The 17,698-nt window shown below is 36.7% G+C and overlaps 2 protein-coding genes across 2 annotated transcripts; one reads left to right on the forward strand and one right to left on the reverse strand.

Annotated features, from left to right (window-relative positions):
* Window positions 1–38: 38 nt before the first annotated feature.
* On the reverse strand, window positions 39–9,273 carry LOC114542207 (transmembrane 7 superfamily member 3-like). The gene is made up of 11 exons (XM_028561924.1): window positions 9,091–9,273; window positions 7,295–7,627; window positions 5,977–6,266; window positions 4,909–5,089; window positions 4,008–4,094; window positions 3,580–3,660; window positions 2,705–2,857; window positions 1,884–1,981; window positions 1,104–1,152; window positions 835–942; window positions 39–573 (listed from the first exon to the last, which is right to left on the reverse strand). Exons 1-11 carry the CDS (start codon window positions 9,245–9,247, stop codon window positions 215–217), a joined length of 1,896 nt encoding a protein of 631 aa, XP_028417725.1. The 5' UTR covers window positions 9,248–9,273; the 3' UTR covers window positions 39–214.
* Window positions 9,274–9,459: 186 nt separating this feature from the next.
* On the forward strand, window positions 9,460–16,488 carry LOC114542250 (forkhead box protein N3-like). Its single transcript, XM_028561931.1, has 3 exons — window positions 9,460–9,562; window positions 12,990–13,286; window positions 13,923–16,488. Exons 1-3 carry the CDS (start codon window positions 9,551–9,553, stop codon window positions 15,441–15,443), a joined length of 1,830 nt encoding a protein of 609 aa, XP_028417732.1. The 5' UTR covers window positions 9,460–9,550; the 3' UTR covers window positions 15,444–16,488.
* Window positions 16,489–17,698: the final 1,210 nt, after the last annotated feature.

Consider the following 17,698-nt stretch of genomic DNA (forward strand, 5'->3'; position numbering starts at 1 on the left):
AAACTATTTACTCGAGATATTTCAGTTCGGTTGTTCAATAAATAAATAATTTTGTTTTCCATTTGAACTTATCTACCGTTTAAGCTAAACGCCTTTGGAAGAAACGTCCCCTTTTTGAGTTTGGAATGCTATCTACCGTACTTGACCTATAAGGCCAAGAGCAACATCCCATATGCAATCAGCAGTATGCAATCCCACCCGCTTGAGACAATTTTTAGCAAACGACATTAGTTCCATATTTTGTTGAATATTGCCCGACTCCTTTGGTTTGGGGGACACGAGAGCGTGATTCAACCAGTATTGGTGTCTGTTCATGATCATCATCAAAGTCGTCGAAAAATATTGTTCTATTTCCATGTCTGGAATTTACTAATACGGGCAGAGGGTCGTCTCCATTGTTTACTACAGGAGATCTGCGCACTGCAGCTACACATGCCTGTCTACGAGTCCTCTCGCGTTCTCGTTTCTTACGCGGAACCTCGTGTGGCAAAACAGGTTTTCCTTTTGACATATAAAACTGCACAATCAAGCCTAGAACTGCTATAACACCCCAGGATGCAGAAAGTATATAATCTGTATGAATAGAAAATTAAAACTTCTGGTGTAACTTACAAAGATGTGTTTTGGTTGGACATGAAAAGTAAGTAACAGGGAAAACCGTCCAGCTTCATACATTGTGGTCAGTGCACTGACCGCACTTATGAAACTGGACACACATACCTCTCGGGTACGTATGGGGTAAAACGGATATAGAACTAATGCACAAAAATTGGAACTTATAATGAAATTGAAAAGACTTTCAAATTTCAAGTAATATATGCACATGCCGCTTACCTTTAGATTGAAATGGCACATCGTATTTAACGAAATCATCCACTGTAGCCCTCATGATAACATTGAGTATTATATATGTCATGGAAGACTTCACATATATATCGATACCTTTATTGGGGCAAGTGAAAAATGTGCATATTAATGTATTAGGGTGAAAACTCACTGTCACGTTAAAAAACAGCCGTATAGCTATACGCATGTGCATTATATATATAGTGATTTTGAAGTAATTTGCTAGATTAATTCAACGCTTTAAGAGTATGTATTACCTACTATGAATCCATAAGCCCCGACCAAAGAACACACCGATATAGCAAACTATAGGATTTAAAAAAATGTTAATAGACTGCAATTGATTATCCAAATAAATTATGATTCGTGTCCAGGGTTTCCTCCACAAACCAAATCGCTCCTGAAGGGTAAATTAACTTGAAGGGAAAAAGAGGAAATATGTTTGAATTTTATGCATACGCATGATTCACACATTATTCAAATCAATTCATGTGGAACAAAATGTGCTTAGAATGAAAAATCCTAATTTTGCAGCTCAGGTATTCCAATTCGCGTGCAAATATATAAAATTATATTGAAACATATTCAATGCTTATGTTTTTACAACGTGAAATATTTTTACAAAATTGATCGATTTATAAATCTTAGTTTTTTGTGTGCGAGATACAACCTTAAAGGCTGGTTTTCATTTAGTGGTAATTTCTGCTAGTTTTTACTGTTAGATAAGCCAAAAGATGCTAAAATATACTTCAGACGTAAATATATTTTTGAGATATTTTGAAAAAATGATAGTTTTTAAAATCCAACACTTTTAGCTTTTTCTGACACACCCTGTATATCACTGATTTTTTTTTTCAAATGAATACTATGGAAAGGCAATTACAATATGGATATTCTATACTTTTTCCATACTATATCCATAGTATGAAAATGTATATCGTAAACGTCCTTACTATATGTCCATAACATGGGTTTTTTTTTTTGTTTGTGTGGATGCATATTGTAAAGGAATGTCTTTTTTACACATAAAGTCTTACCGTTTTTAAAGTGAGAAGAAAAAAACACGGGGTGGTGATTGTTATACAAAAAAACACAGCCCAGTAATTAACGTCATTCTTCCAGTAATACAGGTTTCCTAATAAAAACATAGATATAAAACTGTATTCGCAACCAGGCCTGTTCCCATGCAGAGTTACGAGCAAGCCGGCGTTCTAGCTAGTGCGTTCCGCACGACAGTGCCATGCAGTGTTGGCATGCAGATAAACTGTTTATTATTTTTACTCATAAACAAGCCCAATTTATTGATTTATCGATAAATTTGATAATAAAGTTCTATTACAAAGGGTTTTAAAACTGGCGGCGAGTTAAAGCCCCGGCTATACACGGGCGATTTTTGACGTCGATTTTCTTCTCCTGGTGTATGGTATTAAGTACATTGAACAGAGTAGGTAACTTTACTTCGTCCAGCTAATACACTGCGTACGTAATTCACACAATAACATACGCTAGAAGGAGAAAATCGTCCATTAAAATGGCCGGTGTAGCCGCGACTTAGCTAATTGTTTTTGTGAAAGTGACAGATAAAAAACTGTTTTTACAGAAATGTGCAGTGCCTAAAAAACGAAGAGAACGAAAAAACTGTGAAAATAGTCTGCAGTTATTTTCGCAATAAAACGTTTTAAACGTTAATGTATAAAATACACTAAAATGTATTTTATACTATTTTTGTTTGCCTAGAAGGTAAAAATGTAGGTATAAAAATTTAACGTGAACGATCCAAGGGTGGATCGAAGTCATATAGCGTTCTTTTCCAGCAAAAGGGATCGTATAACAGTAAGATTTGACAAAAAAAACTTACCGAATGGTGTAAAAAACACCAAAGCACCAACAAGAAAACCAAAAGGTAAACCACATATATAGAGCACAGGGTATTTGTATCCTGTCCACCACCAGAGCAAGTATATAAGCGGTCCCCCTACGATGCCTATACACACACTTCCAATCATCCGCACTGAAACGAAAAGAAACCTTATAGGACGTAACGAAATAGGACGTCTTCCTATTATCTTCCTATTATACTAGTCTTGCACATAATACAAGTGCATTGCATAGGTATAGATCTGCAAATAGAATTTCAATGCCATGCAGTCTGACAAATCATACTTCTGGGATTTGAAACACGTTTTATTCATTGTTTTCGAATGGCTCACAACTTGAGTTTAAATACAAGTTATAAGTTTCACAAATGGTTCAGCAAAGTGCATAATTCAAAGTTCGATCGCAGTAATGAATAAAAATCTTATATTGCTTGTTTCTTATACAAGGTCTATTTTAATCGATCGTGTTTTCATTATTATTTTATACGTTACTATGTTACTACGTTTTCATTAAATGTGGTATAACAACTGCCTAAAATAGACAAAACACTACTCGACGTTTCGGCCTGAGGGCTTTCGTCAGGAGAGTTAGTCAGGGCCGTAGCTAGAAGCTTGATTGGGGGGGGGGGGTTAGATCATACTAACTCTCCTGACAAAAGCCCTCAGGTTGAAACGTCGAGAAGTGATTTGTCTATTTTATAGGCAGTTGTTATATCACATTTGATGCTGCCACGCTGCTCCCTGGTTATACATGTTTTCGTTACTATATGTTTTACCTATCTTGGGATCAGTTAGTGCTACATCATGCAGTTACTTCTTCACACCCTTTACACTAATTTACCGTTATAAACCTTACCATCGTGACTCCATTCTGTATCAATGGTCAGCACTACAAATCCAATGAACGAAAATAACGTGAGCCCGCTGCCAAGAATGTCTGAATACGAAATGAAAATAATAAAGATTAAAGTCTTGCGCATAACAATAGCGTGGTTCAGATATGACTTGCGGTCATCATTGGCCGAACTGAAATAGGTTTACCATAGCTCAGCGATGTCTCTTGCACATAAAAAGTATAGGATGGATTTATCTATATACGAATCTATAAAAGGGTATCTCTATCTAATAATAGTGTTACACGAAAGTGAAGAACATTCAACAGAATGTCTGATATCTATTTCTTGGCGAATTTGCATATAATCCAAAAACACACAGCATGAGCTACTGGTTCAAACGCCTCAGTCCGGTGTACCTAAATTTATTAAAAATTTAAAAAAGACTCACATAATCTGTAGAATCGCAAACCAAAGAAGCAAATAAATAAGCCAAAGAGAGCGCCACATGATGCCAAAACAAGATTTGCAATTGAACCTGCGTAGAACAAAATTTTACACTAAAAAAATGTTGACTTGCGTTGTTCGAATGGCAACATGGGGAATATTAATCATGCACCAAAGGGCCAGTCGTACAAAAGACTAGTTAACTTTTAACTGTAGTTAAGGACAGAATCAGCCAATCAGAGTCGTGTACATCTGAGTTAACTAGGATTTAACTATGCAAAATGTAAATGAATTATGATTAATTTTGGAACTTCACTCGATGCAAGTAAATTCTAGAGGTTTAATCTCGAGTGGTATTATACACACTTCAAATTCAAGCCAGGAACAGTTGATGGAAAAATGAGTCAACTATAGGTCCTCCGGCAGGAATCGAACCTACGCATTCGCGATGCCGGTGCAATGCTCTTGAGCATAATTGACTTACCCTCACCTATTCCTGGCATTACCATCATATACACATTAACCATGCTTGCTCTTGTAAGTTGTAAATAGGGAGTTTAAAATCTTATCTGAGGGTCTGGCAATCCAAAAAACAATCACAGCATATCATTTATATATATCATTTATATAATATTACGAAAAGCTGGTGCTTGTACCCCCAGCTTATGGCTGGTGGCAAACTGCAACCCCAAAAAACTACATTGGATCTTTCCCTGACGCGAGTGAGCATTGAGGCAACATTTATAATTAGCGCATAAATTAACAGTCTTGCATGCCTCGAAAGTACACCCAACTTTGTAATCTGGGGCAGGCCAGAATATGCATGCTAAAAAACTCGACAATTTTTTCACGAACATAAAAAGAATGAGCCTTCTGTAATATTGCACAAAAAGACTGAAACATACCCAGTGAGTCACATCCGTCGACTTTTGCGGTAAAACTGCAACCATATGTTGCCACAGGCGAATACACGGATTCGTCGTTAGTTAGCGGATCAAAAACGAGAACATTGAATACTATTCCCTGACCTCGCTCAGTGTCGAATACGACAGATGGTGAATCTGTTTTTGGATCCCACTCACGAATCTACATAAGTACATTTAACAATGAATGAATTTCCGTGTTAATATTGTATTATAGTTATATCAACACGAGTGAAAATTGGGAAAAAGCCGGGGGGGGGGCAAGATTGTTTTCACACAACTTTAAGTTTTTCCAATCTTCACGTGTGTAGCTTAGCCGCCATCTGAATACCCAAAATTCACAACTTAAAATGGTGTGAATAAGATGGACATGTCAACATGATTGTTCAACTGGGGTACAGGTGTACACAGCTAACTTAATTAAAATAAGGCCTAAGTTATACGTCGCATTATCTTCGCGTCGAATGCAATTCAAACAATAGATAATCAGATCATTCAGATGATAAACCTCATTAAGCTTCATTATCATCTCATTATTATATATTGGTACAAATTCCTAAGAGGTTACCGATATTTTAAACTTTAATTCAAACTTTAGAAATCAATCATCCTTTTAGTGCTCGCGTTGCAGAAGTAGTCCCGAAAAGTGAGACTGCGTATAGGAACTATCTCATTGTTGTTAAACCTTTGCCATGGGTTACATGCACACAAGCGAATTTTATAAAGTTTTACTGCATAACACTACAAATACTCAGCTTGGTCGGTTGAGCTATGATTTCATTGGAAGTCGACTATTATTGTAATAGTAGTCAAAGATCGTAGCCAGGCGCCTGGCAATTATTAAGGTTGCGTTTTTTTACCATCGACACCAACTGTCGATGTTAACCATAGCTCCATATTAAAGCAAGTTTCTCACATGTCACCGAAAGTCGCCGGTGATCACGGAGAATAAAGTGCTTTGTTGGTTTGTATAAATTTTCATCGTCATAGGCGACCCAACGATACATCGTCATAGGCGACACACGAAAACTACGATTATATTCAGTGTACCTTGTCTCCGTTTTCCTTAACTTTTGAATACGTCAACATTTTTGAAATGCCATCAAATAACTCGTCATCATCCAGATTTCCTTCCTCCAGAAAATACTGGTAAATGGAATACTTCAACCGATAGTGTTTTGGTTCGGAAATAGGCTCACCGCTGCAGTCCGACGTATGGTAATCATAGACGTTCGCCAAAGAAAACGATAAAACAGTCTTGTAGTAGCGTCTACTGTTTATAAAAAGGTTGGGATCTATCGAAAGACTGCAAGTAAGGCAGCATCCCCCTGGTATTGGAGCTGGAAAAAAATAGAAAGCGTTTTACCTGTGGCAAGTATAAATATCAGGGGTCGGTTGTATGAAAGCCGAATAGCGCTATCCACCGGATAGTGGTTTTTTCAATCGCTTTAATATCGCCCGTTGTTTGTTATAACTTTGATTGAATCTTAGTATTCCTAAATCGAGTATCCTCTTTAATAATTGCTGGTTCCAAAAATGAAATTTTATCGCTTTTCGAGCATTTTTAAAACGGTTGAAAAAATCACTATCCGGTGGATAGCGCTATCTGGCTTTCATACAACCGGCCCCAGGATGCGGGCAAGAGAATGTTTTACCTCGCTTACCCGATTGAGCGAGTCTCTTTCTTGTCATTATTTTGAATGGATTTAAAATATTATTAGCTAAATGTTAGTCCTGTATAAGCAGACTTCCATTCAAGTCTATTTCAATTAAACTATTAATTTAGCTAGACTGACATTCACGAAATTATGTCGTCAACTCCCGAAAATGGCGTCTGGCATCTCTAGTAATATCTTGGCTGGGGCAGTATTTGTCCCCATAAGTGCAATAGCTTAGCAATATCGACGAAGCTCGAAAAAAGTTCGACGTTGGTTTCAAACGCGTCGTGCTTTGCCGATATTTTACGATCCGAGCACCCAATGCCACTAGTCAGCAGCATCTCGTCCTTCTGACTCGTTCTTTTTGAGGTCTTCGAAAGACTCACTCGTGCATGTTTATTCCAAATTGCACTCGAAACCATATGCTATTACCTATACTAAGTCTTAGTTAACTGTACAACACATGGTTTTGAACCTTTGAAACGTTTCCTCTGAGCATGCAGCCGAAATTGTCAAACCGGGCGCATTTGAATTGCAGTAGATTATTTAGTTCAAAGTAAAGCGGTGAAATTACATTTCCCGTGCTTGGCAGATGTAAATAAGTGATATAAACAGAGACTTCTTAAACACTATAAATACCCGTAATCTGTCCGTACTGATCGAGATTCATATATTTGTAACTATCCCATTAAAAAGTATGAGGCCCGTACCTCTACCAACTGAGGATACACCAGCAACCAAGGTCTTTACTTTTGTAGCATTTGGAGGTCTGAGAACGTAGTCTGTTCCATTCTGGTGGTAGGAGATTACATTCGTGGTATAAATTCCCCAGGGGTATGAGATGATTTTCAATACAGCTGTGTCAGAATTAGTGTTCGTTTGCAGGCCATCACGTGTTGAAAGAGAAAGAGAAAGACTTTGGTACTGGGTATGTGCTTGCACAACCAGAAAACTTAAATTAGCTGAAGAGTTAATGGAATAAATAAGCAATGTCTTTTCTTTGAGGTCTATAATCTTAGGTTCATCACCAAGATGGATAACATCTAAAAGAAAGAAAAGCTGAGATTATTAAAGTTCTGCAGTAACCTGTAAATCAACAAGAACACACTGAAATCTTACAATTTGTGGCTAATTTGCCTGAAATTCGTAAGACGAAGCCTAGAAATTGGAAGCCATATTAAGATTTTATTGACAGTTTGGTGACCTTCTCATTTTAGGTTTCATGTGATGTCATAGATTACAGTGCAAGCTAGTTTATGTTGACTCTAAATCCATATATGTACTAATGTACAATAACCATATAGAGAGGCTTATTATTGATCACTGTGACATGTTATTAAGTCTAGATTTCCATTTTCTGGTATTGTCACATAATTTCATTTCAACTACGCTTTATAACAATCATGTTCATGGCTGCAATTAGCCTTTCTAACGCTGCCACTTTTGGGGTACTTTTTTTCAAAACCATGAGCGTAAGACCTAGCTGGGACTATCTTTAAATTTAGGCTGAATTTATTCTTTAAATGGTCTATTATTTCTAAAAATAATGCTAATTTCCATGCTGTTATAATTTTTTAAACCCATTTGAGAAAATTGAAAGTACCCCAAAAACTTCATTGTGAGAAAGGCTGATATGTGTTAAATCTTGTTAAAACAAGATATGAGGATGCAGTAATCAGATTTTTTTACATACTGTACATATATTATATATGCTTGGTCATTTAGTCATTATTATCTATTTTAATATTATGTCATATTTGAAAAATCATTTTACATTTACAATATTCCATATTATTTTATTAGACCAGGATCAAAGAAAATGAGAGTTGTGTATTTGCTTTTGACAATCCCACGCATGCGCTAACAAAAACCTACGTTGATTAAATGTAGCAATTAATTAAACCTCTGAATTTATATGCTTTTTATCTTGAAAAGTATATAATTATATTGCAAAATAAAATGACAATTTCAATAGGTATATTGTAGGTCAAACGAACTCAAGACATCAGGTTTCCATTAATTTGCAATAAGAAACATACTCAATCTCTCCTCTAGCCCATATTATACTGCAGTCTCAACTGGAACCAAGCTAGATCATGCATATACTAGCTGTGGTGCACTGCATTTATTTTATATAAATAGCTAGGCCACGAGATGCAATTATTACAATATAACACAGGAGACAGAATGTTTACTTTCATCATAAACTGTTCTTTTAGCGAATTTTAAAACAGATGAATCAGGTGATCATAGCTCATCTGCATGGGGATATTGTTTATTGACTGCTTTAAGTATAATATTGTACCTAATACATAATTATTTGTTTGGCCAAAATGTTTACGTATATATGAAATACGTGACTCCTTAACAATTTAAAAGATGTCCAAACCAGGTAATGCAACCAGTCCGCTTGCACAATTATTATCCATAAAACTGTTTTGACATGTATATTGAATACAAGTTGGTCAAGGAAGTATTGAATTGCATATATTTAAAACACAAATACCTTTCGTCTCTGATACGGTTTTAAAAATCCTCTCTTTCGGAAGTGATGTGTCACTGGTGTTAAATATAGTATGTATGGTCGGTGAGACGAATTGACGGCCTTCAAACACGATCAAGAACGTAAGTAAACCCCATATTATTTTATTTCTTCGATCCATTTTGGATGATGTATGATATCTATATAGCTCAGTGGTATGACCCTGTCAAAATACAACCTGCATCCAGGCAACCCAGCCCACTGAAGATCCAACCTGAAAGTCAAAGGTCACAATCGCTCAGATGCGGCATCTGATTGGTCAAAATTTCAAAGCTTTAAATTTGAATTTTAATAAACGGTAAAGGTAATTTTAAAAGTTGGTGTACTATTTGTTTAGATAGCAGCGAGAAATTATACGAGTTTTTGGTTATATTTTGAGTTTTTTCTACTTCCTACTGAATAGTATAATATCGGTACATCGAATATGGACGAAAAGGTGAGTGAACTGCTGGTTTGTTACAGCAGGGAGACTGTACGATTCATAATAATTTAATGGACATATTGAATTAATAGAAGACATAGAATGGTGTGATTTAGATCGATTTGCCCAAAAGGTTCATATTGAGATTGTAGGTTCTCGACGTTTGTATGTAAATAAAGACTCCGTCTGGATATAAGACTTCGCTTAAAACGCGACGTCGATATTTCTATATATAGTTATACTCACACCAGACTATTTTGAATTAATTTAATTATATGGCAACCCAGCGTTCGATATATTTTATATTGATATTTATAATACCATAATAGTATTATCATGGATAGTCTATATGTACATATATTTATTCAAGTATAACTTCAAACAGATATGTAGATCTATACTGGCGTTTTGAATCACTTTTCTATGTAATGGCCAAGACATACAATCAATGAAGCCTGCATGGGTTATTTATTATGACCTCATTAAAATTTTTTGAGACCCTAAGGTTTAAGAACAGATGTTTATCAGAATTGATGGTTTAATTGCTGATATTTTGTTATATGATTACTGCTGTTTCAGTGCAATAAGAAATCAAATTGGGCAAGTCAGTGGCCTGTATTAATGTTATACATGATAGAAAATATTTTTGTTTACGGTATTTTAAAAGGTAGTTCAGCATGAATACCCACTTTCAAATTAATTTAATAATGCTCAGATTCCCTATAAGCTTATATAAAATCATTGCAAAATATTAGTTCTTCATATATATTAGCTCATGAATCGATGTCAAATATGTTTTTATATTTATGTTTTTATATTTATGTCGTTTTGCCATATTGATGCAATTTACCCAACTTTTAGATATGCATGCATGCATGTTAATAATTCAGATCTTAATTCAAAGACGTTTCTGCATGAATTTACCTGCATGCTCATGTGGTTCCGTAGTTTGATCAACATGCATATATTGGGAGCACTGAGACTGCATGGTACAATTTGGTACTATATAGGAACACACAGAGAATTTTAGGGGGCCCAGCTAGCTGAGCTGAAAAAAAATGTTTTTGGCCGCTCATGTGCATGCTATACATATTCCCCCAGCAAAGAAATTTAAAAAATTATACATATACTGGTATATAGCATATGGTTATAGGTCATGTAATTTTGTACCACTGTGTCTGTGATTATGCAATTGCATGCCATTTGGATGCCCAGGTTGACAATCTTGGCAAGATCTTAACAAGATCTTTGCAAGATCTTACACAAGATCCTGCCAAGATCTTTCCAAGATCTTACAAAAATCCTGCAAGATCATGTCAAGATTTTCCCAAGATCTTACAGGATCTTGCCATGATCTTGCAGGATCCTGCAAGATTTTTGCCATGATCTTGTCATGATCTTCCATGATCTTGGAACATCTTGGCAAGATCTTGCAAAACCTTTCCATGATCTTGGAACATCTTGGCAAGATCTTTCTAAACCTTTCCATGATCTTGAAACATCTTGGCAAGATCTTGCATAACCTTTATGATCTTGGAATGTCTTGGCAAGATCTTGCAAAACCTTTCCATGATCCTGAAACATCTTGGCAAGATCTTGCAAAACCATGGCAAGATCCTGCAAAACCATGGCAAGATCTAGATTGATTAGGGAAAAAACATAGATACACTCTGTTGCAGTAAAAAAACTTTATTAACGTTTGGTTACATTAAGGGCATGCAAAAACTTTATATCAAAGTATTGTTTTGTTACTGTTCTGTTTTATCACTATGGTGTTTTTTACATCTCTTCATGTTTCCTCCATTTTTCTTTCTTCATATTTCTGCCTATGTAAAGCATCTATGATCACTTGGTATTCTTGGTGTGATTGTGACTTTTGTACCCTGTCCTCGCCAAACTTGATATTGCATGAGTACATCTAAATGGAAAAAAAATATTGTCTTATAAAACATTGTATGCTGTATGCATATATTTTACTCTGCGTCTAAGACCTTGCCATGAATTTAGGTAAATTTATTGGACATGCATTGATCAGCATAATATAACTTCTTACCAAACAATTTATTGACTGTTTTGGCAACCAAATGTTGCTTGCTGGACTCTGTCACATAGGATTCTGTCATGCATCTCAGCTTCAGCCTTCAGTGAAGATGTGGCTCAGCAATTTGATTGCGCACTTTGATGGCTTTGATATTCATCAAGTTAATATGGTTGTGCCACTAGAAGAATATTTGATCATTAAAATCATGATACATGGCCATAATAGATCATTTCTGCTTTATGCCCTATTTTGTTACAACCTGTTATTTTGTTATATTTTCTGATTTCAAGAAAAGTTCTGAAATAACTTGAGAATGCATGAACATCGCGAATCTTCTTCGCTATGAAAATTTTTGTGAATTTTCCGTAATTATGTAAACCTACCAATATTCATAATGCATCCAATGAGAAGAAGTGAGTCCTTGTCGGGCTCGAATGTTTAAAATAATGAAGGCTTTATTTGAATGACAATCCCGTCCAGCCAACGCTAAACTACATCTTGCATTTATAGTCCTATAGTCTCACGATAATGAAAATGCTATATTACGAGATAGTGTGGGCCGTTTCCTTCACTACTGGCGGTAAACCTGTACCATGTGGCCATGGCCTTCACAAATTCTTTAAAATTTTTCTGGGAGGATATATAAAGCAGTGTCGTATATAATATGCTGGCTGGACAGACACTATAACTGCATGATCCTTCAAAAAATTTTTGAAAATTGTAGGTTGACGACTTGACGTGCTACACAATTTTTCTTCCAATTTGTACAGAAGTTCGTTATTGCCAAATTTACATCTCTCAAAAGTAGAATTTTATTCCACGCATAAAATTGCCATAAAATTGCAACCGTGTACGGGACAGGGCCTTTAACCAGCACTGAGACCTGATCAATTTCCTTAAGGGTGTGATTTTTCACAGTTATTCACACTGCAATGACTGCATTATAGGTATACCTGCACTATATATTATAATTATAGATAAAGCAGTACCCCCATAATAAACGTTTTTTGAAATAGAAATTATTTTTACTACAAGTACTAGTAATGTATTTGTAGTAAAAGTACATGCATGTACTATAGTACAATATTTTTGAAAGAGGACTACTATATTCCCTCCCTGTAGTATTTTGGGTCGAAGCCCTGCAAATCTGCAGCTTTAGGCTAGCTGAGAAAGTACTAGCGAAGTTATTCCACATTTTGTACGTCGGATGCCCGGCTATTTTCATACTCAATGAAGTCTGAATCTATTAGTGTGAAAGTGAATAAGAAACGCTATATAAAAGAGCCGACACGGTCTGCCCATGACCTTTTATTTTATAACAGGTTTGGCACAGACTATAAATATACTTATTTGAGTGAAATTCTTCAGGAAACTTAGGTGATCCATTTTTATACATTGTAGACAACGGGAAAAGGATCTTTGGATGACAGTTTGACCAGTATTCAATGGCTTTGTCAACTGGAATCAGACAACCTCGTGGAAACCAAGTCGTATAAGAAACCCGAGCCTGCGGCTTCCAGTTCAATCAACCGCCCTATTGAAAACAATAATCCATATCCCAAACCTCAGTATTCGTATGCTTCTCTGATTGTGTTAGCAATTAATAGTGCGAAGGACAAACGAATGACCTTGCAGCAAATTTATGCTTGGATTGAGGACAAATTTCCTTTTTACAAACATGCAAAGAAAGGCTGGAAAGTAAGTAAAAATACTCCAACTGTACTCCTGAACACGATCGCCGATCACGCTTTAAAATAAGAAATTTGACACGGTGCCCAAGAACAGGCACTTCAGACACGTGTCTTAATTTACTGTGGTTCTTAGCTACGTAGCATAGAGATTGTGCTTAGCGCGCATGTTTTACGAACCAGATAATTTTACGCTTTATCAGTCTTCTTATACGTACGTGATGCTGACCTTTTTGACGTACGTACTAGCTACACGGCCAAAAATTGATCAGGTTGATGCAATGTTGTTGTAATTTGCATCAACATTGATGATTCAACAAGCTTCAACAACATTGATAACAATACTGTTCCCAGGGAGTAGCACAACATTGTTCGATCACTCCTGTTTTGAACAACTTGCATCAAAATGATGATTTTTACGCGTGGTAGTATATACAGTATATAAAGCATATACCAAATGAAGGTCTGGATGCAGTCCATTTTGATAATTTTTTTACATTTCATAGTCCGTTTGTTGTTGTTTATTGCGCCTCGCATGAAAATTATTCCAGTTTCTCTCTCCGCAGCCTATATAATAGCTCTCATCTGGGATCTCAACAGTCGTTTACATTAATATATGTTATACTTGTTTTCTTCTTCTTTTTAGAACTCCATTCGGCACAATTTGTCTCTTCACAAATTTTTTATCAAAGAGCAACGTGCTGACGTCCTTTACGGCAAAGGAAGCTTCTGGCGAATCTCGCCCGAGGGCAAGGAAAACCTGTTACGTGATATTTTGAAGCCATCCGCTAGCAACCTTCGACCACCGATGATGTTCCTCCCACATGACCCCAACAGCAAGCTACGACACATTTTACCAAAGCCTTGTCTGGACGCAGCAAAATTACAGTACGTTCCCATGCTCGACTTTAGCGTACCTATCGTCCTAGTACCGAGCACCACCGAGAGTGAAAACCAGATGTTTCACTCTTTGAATGTAAAATCCACTCATGACGTTGCGCAGAATTGTTATGTAAACTCGTCCCAACAAGGTCCCGTCCACACCTTTGCCAAGTCAGAAACTGTAGTGATTGACAGTGGAAGTCAGTATCCAATGTCATTTTCTCAGCCTGCTGAAAGCGCTGATGAACTGAATGTCGGTGTCTCTGACGATGGATCTTTGAAAGAAACCGCCTCCGAGGCCATCCCAACCAAAGTTTCTTCAAAAACACCAACAAATGGTAAAAGAAGACGCAAATCTACAAGTTGTGAACCTAAAGAAACGTCGTTAAAAGAACAATCAAATATACCAAAATCGTTAAAGCGAGTCCCCAATATATTACGGCGTAATAAAAAGTTCCGCATAAAATCACCTGACAAGCAAGAATCGAAAATTCATACCCTGCAATCAGAAACTGTAGAAATTGACAGTGGAAGTCAAAATCCAATGTCATTTTCTCAGTCTGTTGAAAATGTAGATGAACTAAATAACGGTGCCTGTGAAGGTGGATCTTTAAGAAAAACCACCTCCGAAGCTGTTGAAACCAAAGTTTCTTCAAAAACACCAGCTAAATGTAAAAGTAGACGCAAAAGTAGAAGTCGTAATGATCCTAAGGAAACGTCGTTGAAAGAACAATTAGACGAGTCGAAATTCTCGAAGCCAGTTCCCAACATATTACGACGTGATGAAATGTTCCGTGCAAAATCACCTGAAAAAATAACACCGAAAATGCAAACCCCGCTCAAAAACGCTGCACAATCGACTTTGGCTGAAATTAACTGTAGCAATGATCGCACACCGCGTTCTCCAAACGGAAGAGTGGACGACTTTGCCAACATCTTTGGCGCTCCTGGAGCTTCGCCCTTGGGACGCAATCGCTCGTTTGAATTCCTCCGAAGTTGCTTTGGCAGTCCTGGAATTTCACCTCTCCGGTCGCCGGTTTGTTTTAGCTCGGGTTTTACTCCTCCCACGCAAGGTGATTGTGAAGCAGAGTTCTTGAGTACGCCGATCAGATCTTGTCTGGCAGATTTATCATTTAATAATTGGACTCCGCTACACAAGGGATTCACACCGATATCGAATAATACACCAAACTCTAACTGTACCAGTAACCAGCGGTGTAGAAAGTCTCTTTCACTTGAACCAATTAACGAATTGAACGAATCTATATCAAAAACTACTTGGTAGTTGGTACGCAGTGCTACGCTGAACTTGTAGAAATGGGTCAGTGGCAGCATTCTTTAAGGCCATTTTGCACTAGGCGAATTTATTCGCGCGAACTTCTTAAAAAAGTCGGGAGCGGTTCTATTTTTTTCGCAAACTAACAGACCTTTTGCATTACAGCCTACTTTTTGATCTATGCAAGGAAATGCAATGCAAAGTTTGATTGCGAAATGTTGTAAAATACGGAAAATATAGTATAGCGTTGCAAAGTTTGCAAATTTGTATACCTTTTACGACAAACGGAAATTGTTACCATTTTTGGCCTGAAAGTATTTTGCAACATTTCGCAACCAAACTTTGCATTTCTACTAATTTCAGTACGCTCTTTTCAGCTGTGGTGACTTGATTGCATTTCCTTGCATGGATAAAAAAGTAGTCTATAATGCAAAAGGTCTATTACACATCAAACTCTTTCCCTATTGAGATGAACATTTGCTCATCAAACTAGTGTCCAGTTTTTTCTGTTACAAAACGCCTTGTAAAACAATATGGTGTCTAGACAAAAGCGCGCATTATGTAAACCTCGACGTTTTGTCAACGAATTCGCGGTTCGATGTGGAAAAAAAAATCATTTAAACGGGAGGCGAAAAACGATAACCTCTACGAGGTTGAGATTAAAGAGGTTGATTTAAAAATAAATGTGTTGTACCCATTTTAATTAAAGGATACGATTCGCGTTTTGATGAATGGCGACCCTATGGCAAAGATAATATATTTCCCGTTTCTTCAGCATGAAAAGCCTCGTGTTTTGGCCGCCGCGTCAATATAGACGATACATCACGATAGAGCCGATAATAACAATAAAACCTTTTGATTAAAATTCGCCCTTATACTCATAGGTAGCAGATGTGAACGAAATTAATGTCCCCTATTCCAGAATATTATATACACAATATATCAATAAGAAAATCATTAATATGTACTAGCTGTAGCGGTGTAGGCTATTGCCGACGGTATTTACAGTATAGACAGCATTTGTCTGGCTTAAAATTTGCCAAAATATACACAACTGTGGTATTAAACAGTACGATATTAAAGCATAGAAGGTGAAAATATAAAATCCTTTTGCCTGCTTATCTCGTAAGTAAACGGCGGGTCTCCATTCTGATTGTGTTCGCATCACCAACAGCAGAGACTGCATTAATGTGTGAACAAAATAATCATGCCAATGTCGCAAAATACCTACAGTTCATGGCCATCGGTCCGAAGCTAATTCACGTTGAATATATACGAAATTCATATCAAAATACCCGCCAAAACATGTCGATAGTGGTAGCAGTACGAGGAGTTTTCCCGCAACTTTCGCTCTAAACGGCGATTTTTGACCAATATTCTTATATAGCCCGAAACATTCAAACCCCAAAGTCCGACTCCGGGATACAACGAATCTTTACCAAAAACAATAAAGAATGTGCGGCATAGGTCTAAAGGCACACGAACAGAAAAAGCGCTTATTATTTTGGACGAGTTTGTATTGCGCACTGTTGGGGGTATCCTCGCTTGTAACGCGATAATTATAGACTATTTGTATAGCGAGAGTTTGATATGTTTAACAGTACGACTTGTGATTCTTACAGGGAACTAATCTCTTGTACAGTTCAAAAACAAAGGAGATTATACTAAGTTAGAATATATATAAACACGAGTAGAATGATAGAACCTGCATGTCTACTTAAGCAAGTGATTTCAGCTTGTTTTCTAGAGCATGTTTTTACAAGACTATGTCTGTTTTTGACTGCATGTCTTTTAGTTTAATATAGTTAATGAAATACAAAGGTTAAATTTGCAATCCTGTTGTTACAAAACAAGACCTTGGGCGTGACCCAGTATGTTAACTCTGCGGTATATTGACTCTTCACTGTCTAATTTGTTTAAACGTTTAAATTTTATTAAATGTGTGTATACATCCAGTAAACTATGACCAAACCAGCTGAATCATACCTACGTAACATCGTGAAATGCGTGAGCGAGCAGAAATATTTGTCGTGTCGCACAAGAATAGCTGGACAGTTGTTAATATTAAGGAGAATTGCTTTTCTACACGAGCCTCTTAGTTCATATATTTTGTTGTTTATATTTTATCTTTGACGCGTTTGTCTGAAACATCTGCTGATTCCTTGTTCCTGCTTGCTTAAGTTAATAAAATAGTTTCGAGAAAGAAATAGAATACTCTAATACTGTTGTGTTTTAGCTTTCAGCCGATCCGCTCCTTCAAGGCT

This window comes from Dendronephthya gigantea, unplaced genomic scaffold, assembly GCF_004324835.1.
Source record: "Dendronephthya gigantea isolate DGI-Jeju-01 unplaced genomic scaffold, DenGig_1.0 000003F, whole genome shotgun sequence".
In the NCBI taxonomy this organism is placed as follows: Eukaryota; Metazoa; Cnidaria; class Anthozoa; order Malacalcyonacea; family Nephtheidae; genus Dendronephthya; species Dendronephthya gigantea.

What these genes read in the sequence shown, in the direction of transcription:
- LOC114542207 (XM_028561924.1), bottom strand. Translation starts at nt 9,247, where the DNA reads ATGGATCGAAGAAATAAAATAATATGGGGTTTACTTACGTTCTTGATC. An exon ending in TTAAGGAAAACGGAGACAAG is followed by an intron (nt 5,090 to 5,976) that starts GTACACTGAATA and finishes GTACTTATGTAG; the next exon opens with ATTCGTGAGTGGGATCCAAA. An exon ending in TACAGAATGGAGTCACGATG is followed by an intron (nt 2,858 to 3,579) that starts GTAAGGTTTATA and finishes TTTTCGTTTCAG; the next exon opens with TGCGGATGATTGGAAGTGTG.
- LOC114542250 (XM_028561931.1), top strand. An exon ending in ATGCAAAGAAAGGCTGGAAA is followed by an intron (nt 13,287 to 13,922) that starts GTAAGTAAAAAT and finishes TCTTCTTTTTAG; the next exon opens with AACTCCATTCGGCACAATTT.